Source organism: Leptonychotes weddellii, chromosome 15 (assembly GCF_054177405.1).
Source record: "Leptonychotes weddellii isolate Sample4059 chromosome 15, ASM5417740v2, whole genome shotgun sequence".
Classification (NCBI taxonomy): Eukaryota; Metazoa; Chordata; class Mammalia; order Carnivora; family Phocidae; genus Leptonychotes; species Leptonychotes weddellii.
The window spans coordinates 5263066-5276445 of NC_138383.1; the positions used below are offsets into that span (position 1 = coordinate 5263066).

Genomic DNA, 13380 nt, shown 5'->3' on the forward strand with positions numbered 1-13380 from the left:
ATTCAACATCCATCTTCACTTAACACATTAGTGTGCCCCAAATTCATCCAAGATGTTAAAAGAAGGGAAGACAATCTACTAGGATTAGCCATAACTGTCCATAGTTGCAATTTCAAAACACAGAAGATGCAAATGTGGGAAAACCTCCTTTAGTATCAAGCATAGCTGGATTAAAAAAAACAACAACAACAAAACGAAAAACTTAATCATTAAGTAAATACTGCCCCGTTTGGGAAAATAATCCCTACACCAGTCCAGTATTTAAAGTAATGTAGCTTTAAATGCAACCTTACTTTTATCATTCTTGTGACACCTAGAGCCTCTCCTAATGAGAAAAATAACCTTTAGGCAAAGGTCTGGCAGGAAAGCCTGCAGATGTGTGATGCTCAGGCTGCTGCAGGGCTCTCATTACCTAAGTGAGCTCATGGCTTCTAAGACACACAGGAAGGAGACCTCACCTTCAGGCATCAGGGTGTTGAAAGCGGGAGGAAGTAGGTCCACGAGGGTGTCTTGCTTTTGTGCACTTATCTGGGGTGCTATTTCCAGAGAAGGAGCTCCTTTATAGAGTGTGCCCAAGATGGATTTCTCTAAGTTGCTCTCAGAGTTGTCCAGCTGCCCTCACCAATAAGTCAGTCTTTGTAGGTTGATAGAAACCACCAGTCAAAGCAGATGCAAATGGATTGTGGGGAAGCCTTCTTTAGTATCTAACATAGCTGGATTAAAACAAAAAAACTTAACCATTAAGCAAATCTTCATTTTAATCATTACTTTCATAGCAAATATCAACTAGGTGCTACACTTGGTTCTACCCTTCCATGGGCACTTAATTATGAATGGGAGTTTTGTGGGCTTGAGTGAAGACCACAATGAGCTCTTAATTTTTGTCCGGTAAGAAATTAGTTCTACTTGATAAACAAGTAAACAAGATCCAGAAATATTTATTGGTAATTTAACTCATGCTTGCTGACATTGCCTAGCAACACTTCCAGTGACTTCTGTTGTGCAACAAGCTGTACTCTAGTAATGTATTTACAATTTTACTGCAACTTGCAATAATGATTTAAATACATTTTCATTTCCTGGATTTTCCAAAACACAGTCAGATGCAATCAAGTAAAGTTCATGACATATATACAATGTATAAATTAACAAATTTGCCTCAAAATAGTTATCTATGGAAGTAGTGCTACATTGTCCCTGTTTAAAGATGCCCAGGGAACAGTCCTAAGTTAAAAAAAAAATAATAACACTTAGCTAGATGAGGCTATAAAGCATTTATCCTCTACCTATAAGAAACCACCCAGTGGGGCGCCTGGGTGGCTCAGTCGTTAAGCGTCTGCCTTCAGCTCAGGTCATGATCCCAGGGTCCTGGGATCGAGCCCCGCATCGGGCTCCCTGCTCCGCGGGAAGCCTGCTTCTCCCTCTCCCATTCCCCCTGCTTGTATTCCCTCTTTCGCTGTGTCTCTCTCTGTCAAATAAATAAATAAAATCTTTAAAAAAAAAAAAAAAAAAGAAACCACCCAGTGGCCAGTGAAACTCCAAAAAACCTTCACTAAACTAGAATTTCATTTTCCTTTACCCCAAGGGCATTAAGAGGCCTGAGAATCAACTGCAAGTGAAAGAATCCAAAAATTATCTACTGTCTTTAAGGCTTACATCCTCTTATAGGGTCTAAATAATAAGGCAGAAACCTGGATATTTTGGAAGGCAGGTTTTTTTTTTTTTGGTGACCTTTCAACTATAGACTTTTAATAATATAATTGCTATACACTAAAAAACCCGAAGTTAGCTAAATTTGTAGACACATTTGGGAATGTAATTGCTCCAAAATTTCCCATTCTTAAATCTGTTTTTATAAAACTCTTCTAATACAAGATGGGAGTTGTTCTGAAAACAGGTGGATTAAATTCAGTCTTTGTCAAATAAAAGTACAAATTACCTAGCAAGATGTGAGGTGGTTCTTGTATTGGAAGAGGACTAATACATGCACATTATCATTTTACTGCATGCTAATCAAATACTTGGAGCTGAATAAGAGTAAATTCTAATATAGCCATTTTCTAAAGGGTTGGATTCCTCAGGTCTAGCACAAGTGCCTACTATACCAATTAGCTAAAAGGATTATTTCAAAGTTTTTCTTAAAGCAAGATTATGCATGAGTTTAGGAAAAAAATACCAACAAAATTATCATTCAAACTATGTTATGAATAATCCTCTTGGTTTAGGAAGATGAGAGCTCAAATTCTAGGACTTTATTTGTGGGGCAAGAAGGCAAGCCTATGGAAAGGCAATATTTGTTTTTGGTGGATTCAACCAAGTTTGCCAAGACTGTCTGCCATTATGATGAGTGGCACTCAATTTTTAAACTTTTTTTAAAGTTTATGTTTAAGTAATCTCTACACCCAGTGTGGGGCTCAAACTTACAACCTCAAGATCAAGAGTCACATGCTCTGCTGAGCCAGCCAGGTGCCCCGAGGGGCACTCAATTTTAACGCATTTCTTCTGGATTATTGCAAAGATTATTGCATATCACATAATCTCAGATAATATCAGGCACAAAAAACACACAAAGTTACTGTAATTCATGTACAAGTTTTAAAAAAGTAAAAAAAAAAAATTAACCAGTAAAAACATACATACCAAAAAAAAAAAAAGGTCTATATTTGTATTCCACAAAGGGATCTATGCAATATATAAGGCCACATTCAGACTGGTACAAATTCTGGAAATTCATGCTGCAAGTGAGAATTAAAAAAATGCTGGCCAGCTCAAAATTTTAAAGTAAACATTAAAATCAAAATAAAAATATTCCTGTGGTCTAACCTTCAAGGGTAACAAATGGGTTCACCTTAAAAAAAAAAATCAGTGCCAATAAGTGTACAAGTGCCATCATCTGTATCCTCAAACTCCCTGCGCTCCTAAGACCTGGGATGACAAGGGAATGAAGTTTTCCAAATCATCACAGCTTCTGAATGCCCATAAATCTACCAAGGAAGAAAATGGATGTCTACCTCTTATTTCTGGAGATAAAAACATAAACCTATACACAAATGAACAGTTAACAGGATATTAAAAGATGGGAACACCTACAACCTCCAATCACCCAATCAAGCTTGGGCGTTCATCTACTTCTGTTGATAACTAAGCCAACTCAAGCGCCAAGGCTGATTATTCTGCACTTACCCCACAAGCAAAGGAAAGACAGATTTTAAACAAATAAGCATCAACAGGACAAAAACGCAGATGTTAACATTTACACAGATGTTGACTCGTTTCATCTGTCAATTCAAAATGGTAAGAAAACCCTTCTAATATAGATTCCATAGTCTACTCAATGACAACACAACATACAGAGGTTGCTGAAACATTACCCAAAGTATTATACGTATTTTACTGAAAAATAACCGAGCAACCAGATTATAAAGAAGTTCCAATTATGGGAAGTATGCAGATTTTCAAATCAAAACCATACTGCTGCTTGACCACACCATTCAACTGACCAGTATCCTCTAAGGTAAGATCATTTCACCAAAACCGATGGAAGGATGGCAGAAAGAACTGCAGTGAGAAAGGACCCGCAAAGCAATGGCCACAATAGAAAAGTAACAGTTAACACAAGTCAGACTGTAGCCAAGAAAAAGCTTCAACTTATTTCAACCAATAGCAGGGAATCTCACAAAGAAACCAATAAGCTTCCTAAAACCCATGTCCCCCAATCCCAAACAGTTTCCCAACGGGGCTTACTTCGGTGAGTGACAAACAGGAGCTCCTCCTGTCTAGTTTCAGTTCCTTCTACTCCAATAGAGGCTTCCTGCTCTCGGCTCACCAGGCGGCATTACTGGGTGGCTCTTAAGGGTTGCAAGGCTCACGTCCACCTGGGGGGTCCTTCTAAACACGCACAGCACCTGGGAGCCCCAAACGGATGGGAGGCGCTCAAAGAGCACGGGGGGGGTGTGTGTGTGTGAAAATGGAATCCAACATTTTGCTTAACAGGAGGGCCCGCCTCTGCAGCTTTCCTTCTCCCGAGGCACCTAGCACTAGGTGGTCCTTTAACGTGCTTGAAAGGACACGAGGAGGAGGCAAGGACCTACACTCAGACACACGCAGATTCCCAGGGAGGGGGTTTTCCAGCTACTGGATTCCTGCGGTGTGAGCGCCGGGGCTCCCTCTGCCAGTGTACTTCGCTTGGGCCTGGAGACACATTCGGACCCCATCGCCCTCGGGGTCCCCGACTCAAGCTGGGTCAAGTGTCCCAGCGAGTTCCAAGCAAGAGAGGCCTCCACAGACAACATACGGGCTTCAGGGACACAAAAGGCCTCCCGGGCAAGGAACCCGGGGCGCCTGACAGAACCTCGCGCCGTCATTCGCAGCGGCTCTATGGCTGGCCCCCGAGGCACCCATCCTGGTTCTGTGCTGGGCTTCTTATCGCCCCACAAGTGCCTGATACTGTGGTTTTACGGTCTGAGGAACAGTTAGGCCTCACAGGCCTGGCCTGAGATGTGCGCTCTCCGAACCCCGCACTCCCGCCTTCCCCACTCAGCGGCGGGGCCCGGCTTTCCCGCCCCACAGCCCGACCAGGGGTTGGTGGCAGATGGAGGCAGTTGGGACCGGCCCCAGCAGGTTGGAACCGGTCTGGGCCGGGCCGGAGGAGGAAGGGGGGGAGGGAGAGGCCGCCTCGCGCTCTCCCTGCGCGCGTGACTCACGCTGGCCGCTGACGTCAGGCGTGCGCGCGCGGCGGGGGGGGCTCTACGTACGTGTAGTGCTGCGGTTTCTCGGGCTGTGCCTGCAGCACCTGAGCGGTAGCGGCCGGGGGCGCCGAGGAAGCTGCGGAGCCGCCGGGCCCGGGGCCCTTCGACATGGTCCTGTCTTCCTGCCTCTTCGCCGCTCCCCTTTTATTATTCAGTCTGCGCGGTCCGCGCCGAGGATCCAGTGCGCCTGCGCCGCGCCACGAGAACGTGAAGACCCCCCGCACGGCCGCAAGGGTTGCTGGGAGTTGTGGTCCTCCGTTCGGCTGGAATTTTACCGTCGGCAGAGGGTGGCTGCCAAAGGAATGGACCACAATACCCAGGGATCCTTGCAGATGATGTCCCGGATGCTGAGGGCCCGCCACGGCTTGTGGGGATTGCAGTCCCGCCGCGTTCCTCCTTCTTGCTAGTGCGTTTCCAGTTTCTTAGGGGAGCTTTCCTTGAAACTGGAGCCTCTGGAGTAGAGAGGGCCCAGAGCTAGAGAGGCCCTAACGACTTATGTGAAACAGTCCAAGTGTAATTTCGCCACCAACAGTGTAGTAATTATCTCGCCGTCAGACTTAGTCGGTCTTGGGTTCAGTGCTGATGCCGGCCCCAGGAGTGCTTCAGAATCTGTATTGTCCGTTCTTAGCTCTGGGCCTTTGTGCTGCAGGCACCTGCAGTCCGCCAACATCCTCTTCATTCCTGCGGCCAGGCCAACTGGGGAGGCATGAAGGAAAGTCTGCCTACTGGAAGTCAGCTTAAGAAATCTTTGCCAAAGTTGAGCTACACGGCCAATACTCTGTTCCCGCGTCTTTGCGGAGGCGCTCCGTAAAGCTTTACCAACCCTGAAACCTGGAACCCCACGACTTGGGTCCCTTCCCAAATCGACACCTGGCCTGACCAACTTGTTTCCAGTACATTAGGGGCCAAGGACGAATTTAATCTCCGTCTAGAACAGTCTCAGGTACACCGACGAGTTGCAGGGGAGTTGAGAAGCTTCGCACACTGTCCAGAAGCAGAGCCTCGGGTTGAGTCGGGGGTGCAATTTAAAATCCACTGCAGTTTCCTTCTCTGGACCTCAGCTTTTCTGTGTTTTCCGACCCCACTTCCCACTAGTAGGGCGAAGTTCTTCACTCTGTGGCTTTTGTCAAATAAGCCAATTCCCTCTTTACAAAGTTCTTTATAGATCTATTGACAGTTGTCATTTAGCTTTGTTTTCCATAATGAATCTATTTAAATCCCTTGTTTTTAAGAAATTTATATTTGATTAGATAGGTTAACTAATGATTGTCACGTTAAGGAAAAACGTTCCCAATAACCTTAGGGGTGAGGGAGGGTGGGGTGAATGGAAAATTGTTAATGTTCAAGAATGACACATATTTTATTTAGTTCTGAGTAACCTCACATCAGAAGCCAAATTGTCTGCCTACAAAGTTGAGGAACTGGTATTTCCTAAACAGGCCAAATCAATTGTTTAACCACTAGGGGCGTGCGAAGATGAAAAATTCCAAAAGGACAAATAAAAGTTGTAGTTGTATTGGTTTAACCCTGTTATTAAATCCAAGTAATTGGTTTATATGTTATCCCCAAAATACCTGAGTGTGATTTGAATGAAGAAATATAGTCCATAGCACTAGACTTTAAGAAAGCGTATACCATAAGCTTCAGGATGAGTGTGTACTGGTAAAATTGGGAGATGATATCATCCAAACTGTTTAACTTACAAAAGAGAAAACCGAAACTCAGAGAAGTAACTTGCACAGTTCCTCAGCAAGCCCATGGCAGAACAGGAACTAGGACGGGAGCCTACATGCTGCATCACATTCTACATTGTTTTGATTGTATAAACATTTTTAGTTCTTTCGCATTTCCTGTGTTGCCTTTCCTCTCCTGTGCCAATTTAGGAAAAAGAAAAACCCGCGTGACTGCCAAGTAAGAAGGATGAACTATTCCCACTAATCGTCCTTTAAGTAGATGAATGTAAATCTATACCTAGTTTCTGCTGGAGCAATTAGTTCTCCTCTAGTAATTAGCCAAACTGCAAAAAGAAAAACAAAACTGGAGTGTCTGTCCTCTGGAGGCTTGAGACAGACAGAATTCTGGATCTTTTAGAAAATCTTTGGAACTCAAAGGCGTTGTTAACTTAGGAACCCATTTCTTCCCCAGGCCATTTGGGCAGTCAAAAATGTTAACAGGGTATTTTTCTGGTTACATCCCAGAACATTTGAGAGCGTTTTGTGTGGGATCTAACCAGTGCCCTGATTCTTAGCCTTACTCAAGTTCTGAGGACAGGGCAAGAGCCTCCATCTTGGTTTCTCAGCATCGCATGAATGAAAAAGAAAAAATTTCTCACATACTGTAAACTTTGGGCAGAAGGCAGAAATTAAAGTTGACCAAATTATCACATAAAAGTTTAGGTATGTGATAATTAAATACAAATTGTGCCTGTTAAGATTGAGAGGGCTGAAATGAGAGGAATTTGATATCAGATTGGGTCAAAGACATTTTTACCATAGCAGCTTTTTCATATTGCTCATTTTCCCCCTCACTATTGATACTGAGAGCAGACCTTCCATGTCACAAGTAAATTTTTGAGGTATTTGTATTTATGTACAATAAACATTTGAGTTGAAATTACATGTACATGGTTTTGCTATTTTTTTTATTTTGATAATTTAAAATATTCAGTGGAAAAAAATTCACTAAACCCAGAGTAGGAACTATGGAATAAAATGCACAAAGCTCTATTTCAATTTTCTGAGTTTTGTTTGGCTGGTCTTAAACTTTACCCTGCTTTGGTATTTTATATACCTGTATCAGCAGGAGAACTGAAAATTACAATTCCTCAAATACATTTATTTAGGCAAAGGTAGGGATTACCGTTTTTATACATTTGTCGTGTTTCTTAGAAGTAGTACCTACGAGAATATACCACTAAATACAAGGGCACATATTTAATTTTCTTTCATTTATTCTTTATGGACATGCAAATGCTGTCCTAGGACTATTTCCATTTTGGCTGTAATCATTTCATTCAGTTGAATTACATAATTCAAAAATATGTTGCTCAGTAGGTTACTTCTTTAAGCTATTGAAATCACAAAGTATTTTGTGATAGCCTAAGAACATACAAAACAGTACTTATAAAATCATATATTGACATATTTTTTTGTGTCTACTATTTACCCCTACCTACACCACCAAACAAAAGAACTACTTTTTGGTTAAAATATATATGCGTGATATATAAAATACTTGGTAGTATAATATGATTTGCTGAATTCTAATTCTCTTTTACACTATGTACATAACCATCAAAATGTGAAAGTAAATAGTCAAGGGAACACATTTAGTTTTACATTGGAAAATACGGACAAGAATTTCCTTTAAGTAACCTCTCCTCCTGCATTTTTTTAGCGAGATGCGAATTTGGTCAGGTTCCTACCCACCCTGACCCTTAAGTCCTGATAGAGACCAATGCAATTCATTTGCATTGACTTTCTATTGTAGAGCTTTGGAACCAAGGGAAGGATCCAAACATAGCTTCATTTTATCCAATCAGAAGAGCTGCTTCGTGCTAATCTCTGATTCGTCCATTCCTCTTTGCATTCATCCAATCATCAGGCCACTTTAACAGCCAATCGGCGGCCTAGATGCCCACCAATCCGGGAGCGAGGCCGAAGCACGGCCTTTGTGTCGGGGATGTCAGCGCGTCGGCGAAAGCTCCCGCCAATAGAAAAAGTCGTTGGTGTATGCAAATTAGGCCTCTGTGACGCAGAGACGCAGCGTGAAGCGTGGGTATAAAAGCGAAGGCAAAGGGGGGGTTTGGAGCACAGAGCGGTTTGGTCGTTCGTTGGACGGTCTTCTTTTCTTGGTCGGCGACTGCGGCTCTTCATTGGGCAGCAGGAGCGGCGCGGCGGTCGGAGAAGCGGTCTAAGACTTCGACATTGGGTAAGCGTTGGCAGGTTCGCTCGTGGTTCGAGACCCTGTCGGCCGTTGTTGCCGCGGGCCGCAGCCGTTGCAAGCGGAGTGCTGGCTGGTGCGGGCTGCTCGGGCCGCTGGCGTCGGGTGTGGGGCCGGGAGGTTTTCCCTTGGGGCTTCGTTCGGGAACCGCGTCTCCGCCTCCTTCCCGGTGGTGATTCAGAGGTCCCGACGCCGGGTTCCGGGCAAGCGGGGCCTCCGCCCGTCGAGGAGGGGAAGTGACTCCTCCCCGCGCCCCCCCTCCCGGGGGAGGCTGCTGCCGCTCCTCGCAGCCTGAGTCATTAGGGGAGGGGGAGGAGGCGGCGGCCCCGGGCCATCTGCCGCCGCGAAGAGGCGGGAGGGCAGGGGCACCGAGCCTGTCCCCCCTCCTGGGGGCGAGCGCCGCGGCCCCGGAGTCACGGATGTCTTCTTTAGGTAAAAGAAAATGGCTCGAACCAAGCAGACTGCCCGTAAATCCACGGGTGGGAAAGCGCCCCGCAAACAGCTGGCCACTAAAGCCGCCCGGAAAAGCGCCCCTTCTACCGGTGGGGTGAAAAAACCTCATCGCTACAGGTAGGCGAGGCGGCAGGAAAACAATGACGGGGCGGCCCGTGGCCCGTGTGGGAGCGCGTCCTGGGGCTGGCGCCGGGCGCTGGCCGCCCCCGGGTGTCCGCTTACACTGCCCTGCTCGCTGCAGGCCCGGGACCGTAGCGCTTCGGGAGATCCGTCGTTACCAGAAATCCACCGAGCTTCTGATCCGGAAGCTGCCTTTCCAGAGGTTGGTGAGGGAGATCGCCCAGGATTTCAAAACTGATCTGAGGTTTCAGAGCGCCGCCATTGGCGCGCTTCAGGTAAGGCGAGCACGGCTGTAGTAGGGTCGGAGGGCTCGTGCGTGGCTTCTCCTCCTCGACTAGAGTTTAATAGTGTGGCTCTTGTCCTCAACAGGAGGCCAGTGAAGCGTACCTGGTGGGTTTATTTGAAGATACTAATCTGTGTGCCATCCACGCTAAGAGAGTCACCATCATGCCCAAAGACATCCAGTTGGCTCGCCGGATACGGGGAGAGAGAGCTTAAGTGAAGGCAGTTTTTATGGTGTTTTGTAGTAAATTCTGTAAAATACTTTGGTTTAATTTGTGACTTTTTTTGTAAGAAATTGTTTATAATATGTTGCATTTGTACTTAAGTCATTCCATCTTTCACTCAGGATGAATGCGAAAAGTGACTGTTCACAGACCTCAGTGATGTGAGCACTGTGGCTCAGGAGTGACAAGTTGCTAATATGCAGAAGGGATGGGTGATATTTCTTGCTTCTCATGATGCATGTTTCTGTATGTTAATGACTTGTTGGGTAGCTATTAAGGTACTAGAATTGATAAATGTGTACAGGGTCCTTTTGCAATAAAACTGGTTATGACTTGATCCAAGTGTTTAACAATTGGGGCTGTTAAGTCTGACCATACATCACTGTGATAGAATGTGGGCTTTTTCAAGGGTGAAGATACAAGTCTTAACCACAGTGTAACTTACAGTTTCCTTAAAAAAGAAAAGAAAAAAAAAAAAAAAAGTAAACTTGGCAGCTATAGAATACACTATGTGCATTTATAATAGCTATTTTATATATTGTAGTGTCAACATTTTTAAATTAAATGTTTTACATTCACATGTGGTGGGGAGTCTTGTCATTAAGGTGTGTGTAATTTAAAGTCCAGTTGGTTTTCTCCTAACTAGACTGCACTTGTTTTCATAATAGTAAAATGCTTTGCAAATTATACCTTGCATAAGTCCTCATTCTACCACATGTTAACTAACCCTCTAGCTGATTAATGCAAACACTAATGGGGGGATTTTATTTATAAGGGCTCTAGACTATAATACAAGTTATTCACACCAGCATCATCTGTTATAATATTTAAACTAGTTAGTGCAGCTTTTCTTTGTGTAGTGGTTGTTCTCATAACTAGGTTGAGTTTTTCTCTACCAAGAGGAAACAATACCGAAGTTCTTTTCTTTGTGGAGTTTGTATTATAATAACCCTTAGAGTAAACTTGCTGTGGGGGAGGGGCACACAACTCCAGCTTCTTGAACCTCTGCCAGTTAAGATGGTGTCCAGTTAGGTTACATCTGATAACATGGTCCTGGGAAAATCACTTTATAGAGATGGCCTTCCAAGTGGTTTTAAAAATTACCTTTCTATTGAAATCTTTAGGTCAATTATGTATGTTGACTAAATTCACAAATAAACTTGTTTATTCAACTAAGTGTCAAAAACCTACATTGAATATACAAAGCTTAAATAGATACATTATCTTGATTCTTTGTATCCTGAAGTTTGAGCTTAGTTTATACCTGGTTTTGCTCGGTAGACAAAGGAACCATTTATACACAAAAGTAATAATTTCTTTGTACAAGTTATTTTAACACAAGTCCACAAGTATAGAACTCTTTGTTGGTCTAAGCTGCTTTTTTTCAGTATAAAGCTAGTTTTCTTGACCAGTGATGGTCTGCTATATGCATAGGATCTAGATGTCAGCAAGACAAGGGCACAAGAGCCACTGGTCATCAGACAAGCATTCTGGGTATTTGAAGCTGGTAGCTATAGAAAGATAGTTGTGCCCTAATAACGTAGCTTCTTTTTTAAAAAAAAAATTGTTTGGTTTCAAATTCAAGGGACTTAGGGAGAGAGGCAAGCTAGGATAGGTTTGATTCTTGGCAACTTAATGAGCCTTCATGAGGCATCAAAGATGGAGTCTGATCTATAACGAACTGGTTTTCTAGAAGGTTCATCATAACTAGCTCTGGAACAGTGACTTCCCAGTTCTGATGATCTCAACATTGTGCTGCTGAAGGACATTGGTGTGATCCTGGACAGTGGAATGTGCTGTGGAGTACCTCCACAGTGTCTGAGTACAAGTAGACTTTCACTATGGTGATGTCAGTTTGTTGAGTTTACTAGTTGTGATAACACAAGTGGGGTGAAACTTGAACCTTCTACCCCAGCCCATCTTCTCTACATACTGATGTAGAGGTTTATGGATTTTACTGGGCAGCTGGGAATCTGCTGCTTTAAATAGTGCAGCTTGTGCTTCCAGACTTTGAGCATACTTAACCCAGAAGGCAAAAATATCTTTCGGTTCTAGGAAGCTGCCCACACAGGATAACCCTGGGTTTAAATGATGGGACAGACTCTGTAAGGAGAAAAAAGCTGGAGCTGATGAAGGTATCCCGTGCCCTTGATGGATGAGACAAAAATAAAGTTTTTGAAGTTGAGACTATTCCATCTTGTTAGTGGTCTTCATTTGAATTGATAACATCTATTTCTTTCACAAATTTTCCTGTGGGGAAATACCTGGAAAGTTGCCTTCTGACTCCTGCTGGGGGTGGGGGGAATGCATTCAGTAATGACAGGCAGACCCCCTATTCTGGAAGGTGATACGTGTCACAATTTGCTTAGGACAGTGCCAGGTGATGCCTGTTGAACCTGTGTATTAATAGTGCGTTTCTTGACTGTCAGCGGACTTGATTTCAGCCAGACCAGTTTTGTTGAGGGCTGGAAGTGCCAGTATCCTGACTGTCCGGCTACCAGAAGATTTCTGAACCAAGCCACTGATTGCCCTCATCCTGAAGCCCTTAGCCTGTGCCCTTAAGGTAGCTGAAGGGCCAAGTTGTGAAATTGCTGGTCACAAGCCAGGTCCACCTTCATGAGGGTGACCCCCATTGCTCTCCCTCCACACTTGTTTGTCCTGTTTCCCCTTTCACACCCCCTCCCCTGTTAGGCAGTTACACTTTGTAATTGTGGACCTATGGGCCCATGCTGCTGGGTCCGTCAAATAGCCCTGCTTCATCCCTAAGCTGGTCAGTATGTAGACTAGATGATTTAGACAACACACAAGTTACATCCTATTTACAAAATTCAAGGTGGTAAAGAAAACTAGAGGGGCAAGCACTTCAAACCCGGCTTACTTCCAGAGATCGATCAGCGCATGCACAAAAGTTAACTCCTCTCCATCGCACCGCCCGAAGGAAGGAGAGCAGTTCTGGGAGAGGCCAGCAAGGGCCACCCCACGCCCCTTACCAGGCCTCCCAGCCCCCTAGGGGCCTCTGCTGCCAGCCAGAGCGATGTCTCCAAGTGTAGGGAAGCAAGCTCTGAGCCCACTGGCTGGACTGGAAATTTAGTCTTTCCCACTCATTTCCAGTCATTCCTCAGCTGTCTCCCAACAGCGGTCTTCCCTGGAGCTCCCCCTACCTGGGTCCTTGCAAGCACTGCCTGTGGCCTGGTGGGCATTGGGGCCGGGGTCTGTGCAGCAGTTGGAAAGCAGGCCCCTCTGGATCACATTCAGGTAGGGTAGTAGAGGGCAGACACAGTCCAGCTAGCTGTCTGCCATGGGGTCGGCAGGAAACTCAGGCTTGCCCTGCAGTGACTGCAGGATGGGGCCGGCCTGTGTTTGGGAGCAACAGCTGAGGGCCAGACATCAGCCTCAGGCCTACGGCCAACCTAGCCTGCCACGGGGAAGGGCGAGGTGCAGTGTGCACCACACCCATCTGCAGCTGTTGTCTCCCTGGTGGGGCTGTGGTCCACTGGGCATAAGAGCTTTGAGTCCCCACCCTGCATATCCGGTCCCCACCCCTACCTCCTCATCCCTCGTGTTGGGAGCACTTCAGAGTCATCTCACTGAGGCGATCACAGCCCATGTCC

General features: G+C 45.0%; 2 protein-coding genes across 10 annotated transcripts in view; one reads left to right on the plus strand and one right to left on the minus strand.

Moving 5' to 3' along the window:
- Positions 1-4931, minus strand: part of UNK (unk zinc finger) — a 32948-nt gene extending 28017 nt beyond the window's left edge. For 5 of the 9 annotated variants that reach the window (XM_081804481.1, XM_081804477.1, XM_081804475.1 and 2 more), the window contains exons 1-3: positions 4755-4895; positions 459-713; positions 1-165 (exon numbers count right to left, since the gene is read on the minus strand). In XM_081804481.1, the coding sequence (XP_081660607.1) occupies positions 1-2 (2 nt within the window). In that variant the 5' untranslated portion in view covers positions 3-165; positions 459-713; positions 4755-4895. Of the gene's footprint in view, positions 166-458; positions 714-3744; positions 3906-4754 lie in introns of all 9 variants that reach the window. The other 4 variants (XM_081804476.1, XM_081804485.1, XM_081804486.1 and 1 more) reach the window with 4 other exon arrangements.
- A 3595-nt stretch (positions 4932-8526) lies between these two features.
- On the plus strand, positions 8527-11959 carry H3-3B (H3.3 histone B). The gene is made up of 4 exons (XM_006748424.2): positions 8527-8678; positions 9123-9260; positions 9385-9538; positions 9633-11959. The coding sequence occupies exons 2-4, from the start codon at positions 9133-9135 to the stop codon at positions 9759-9761; spliced, it is 411 nt and encodes a 136-aa protein (XP_006748487.1). The 5' UTR covers positions 8527-8678; positions 9123-9132; the 3' UTR covers positions 9762-11959.
- The last annotated feature ends 1421 nt before the right edge of the window (positions 11960-13380 follow it).

Coding starts and splice junctions, on each gene's coding strand:
- H3-3B (XM_006748424.2), top strand. CDS start 9,133: ATGGCTCGAACCAAGCAGACTGCCCGTAAATCCACGGGTGGGAAAGCG. Junction 9,261..9,384: donor AAAAAACCTCATCGCTACAG/GTAGGCGAGGCG, acceptor TGCTCGCTGCAG/GCCCGGGACCGTAGCGCTTC. Junction 9,539..9,632: donor CCGCCATTGGCGCGCTTCAG/GTAAGGCGAGCA, acceptor TGTCCTCAACAG/GAGGCCAGTGAAGCGTACCT.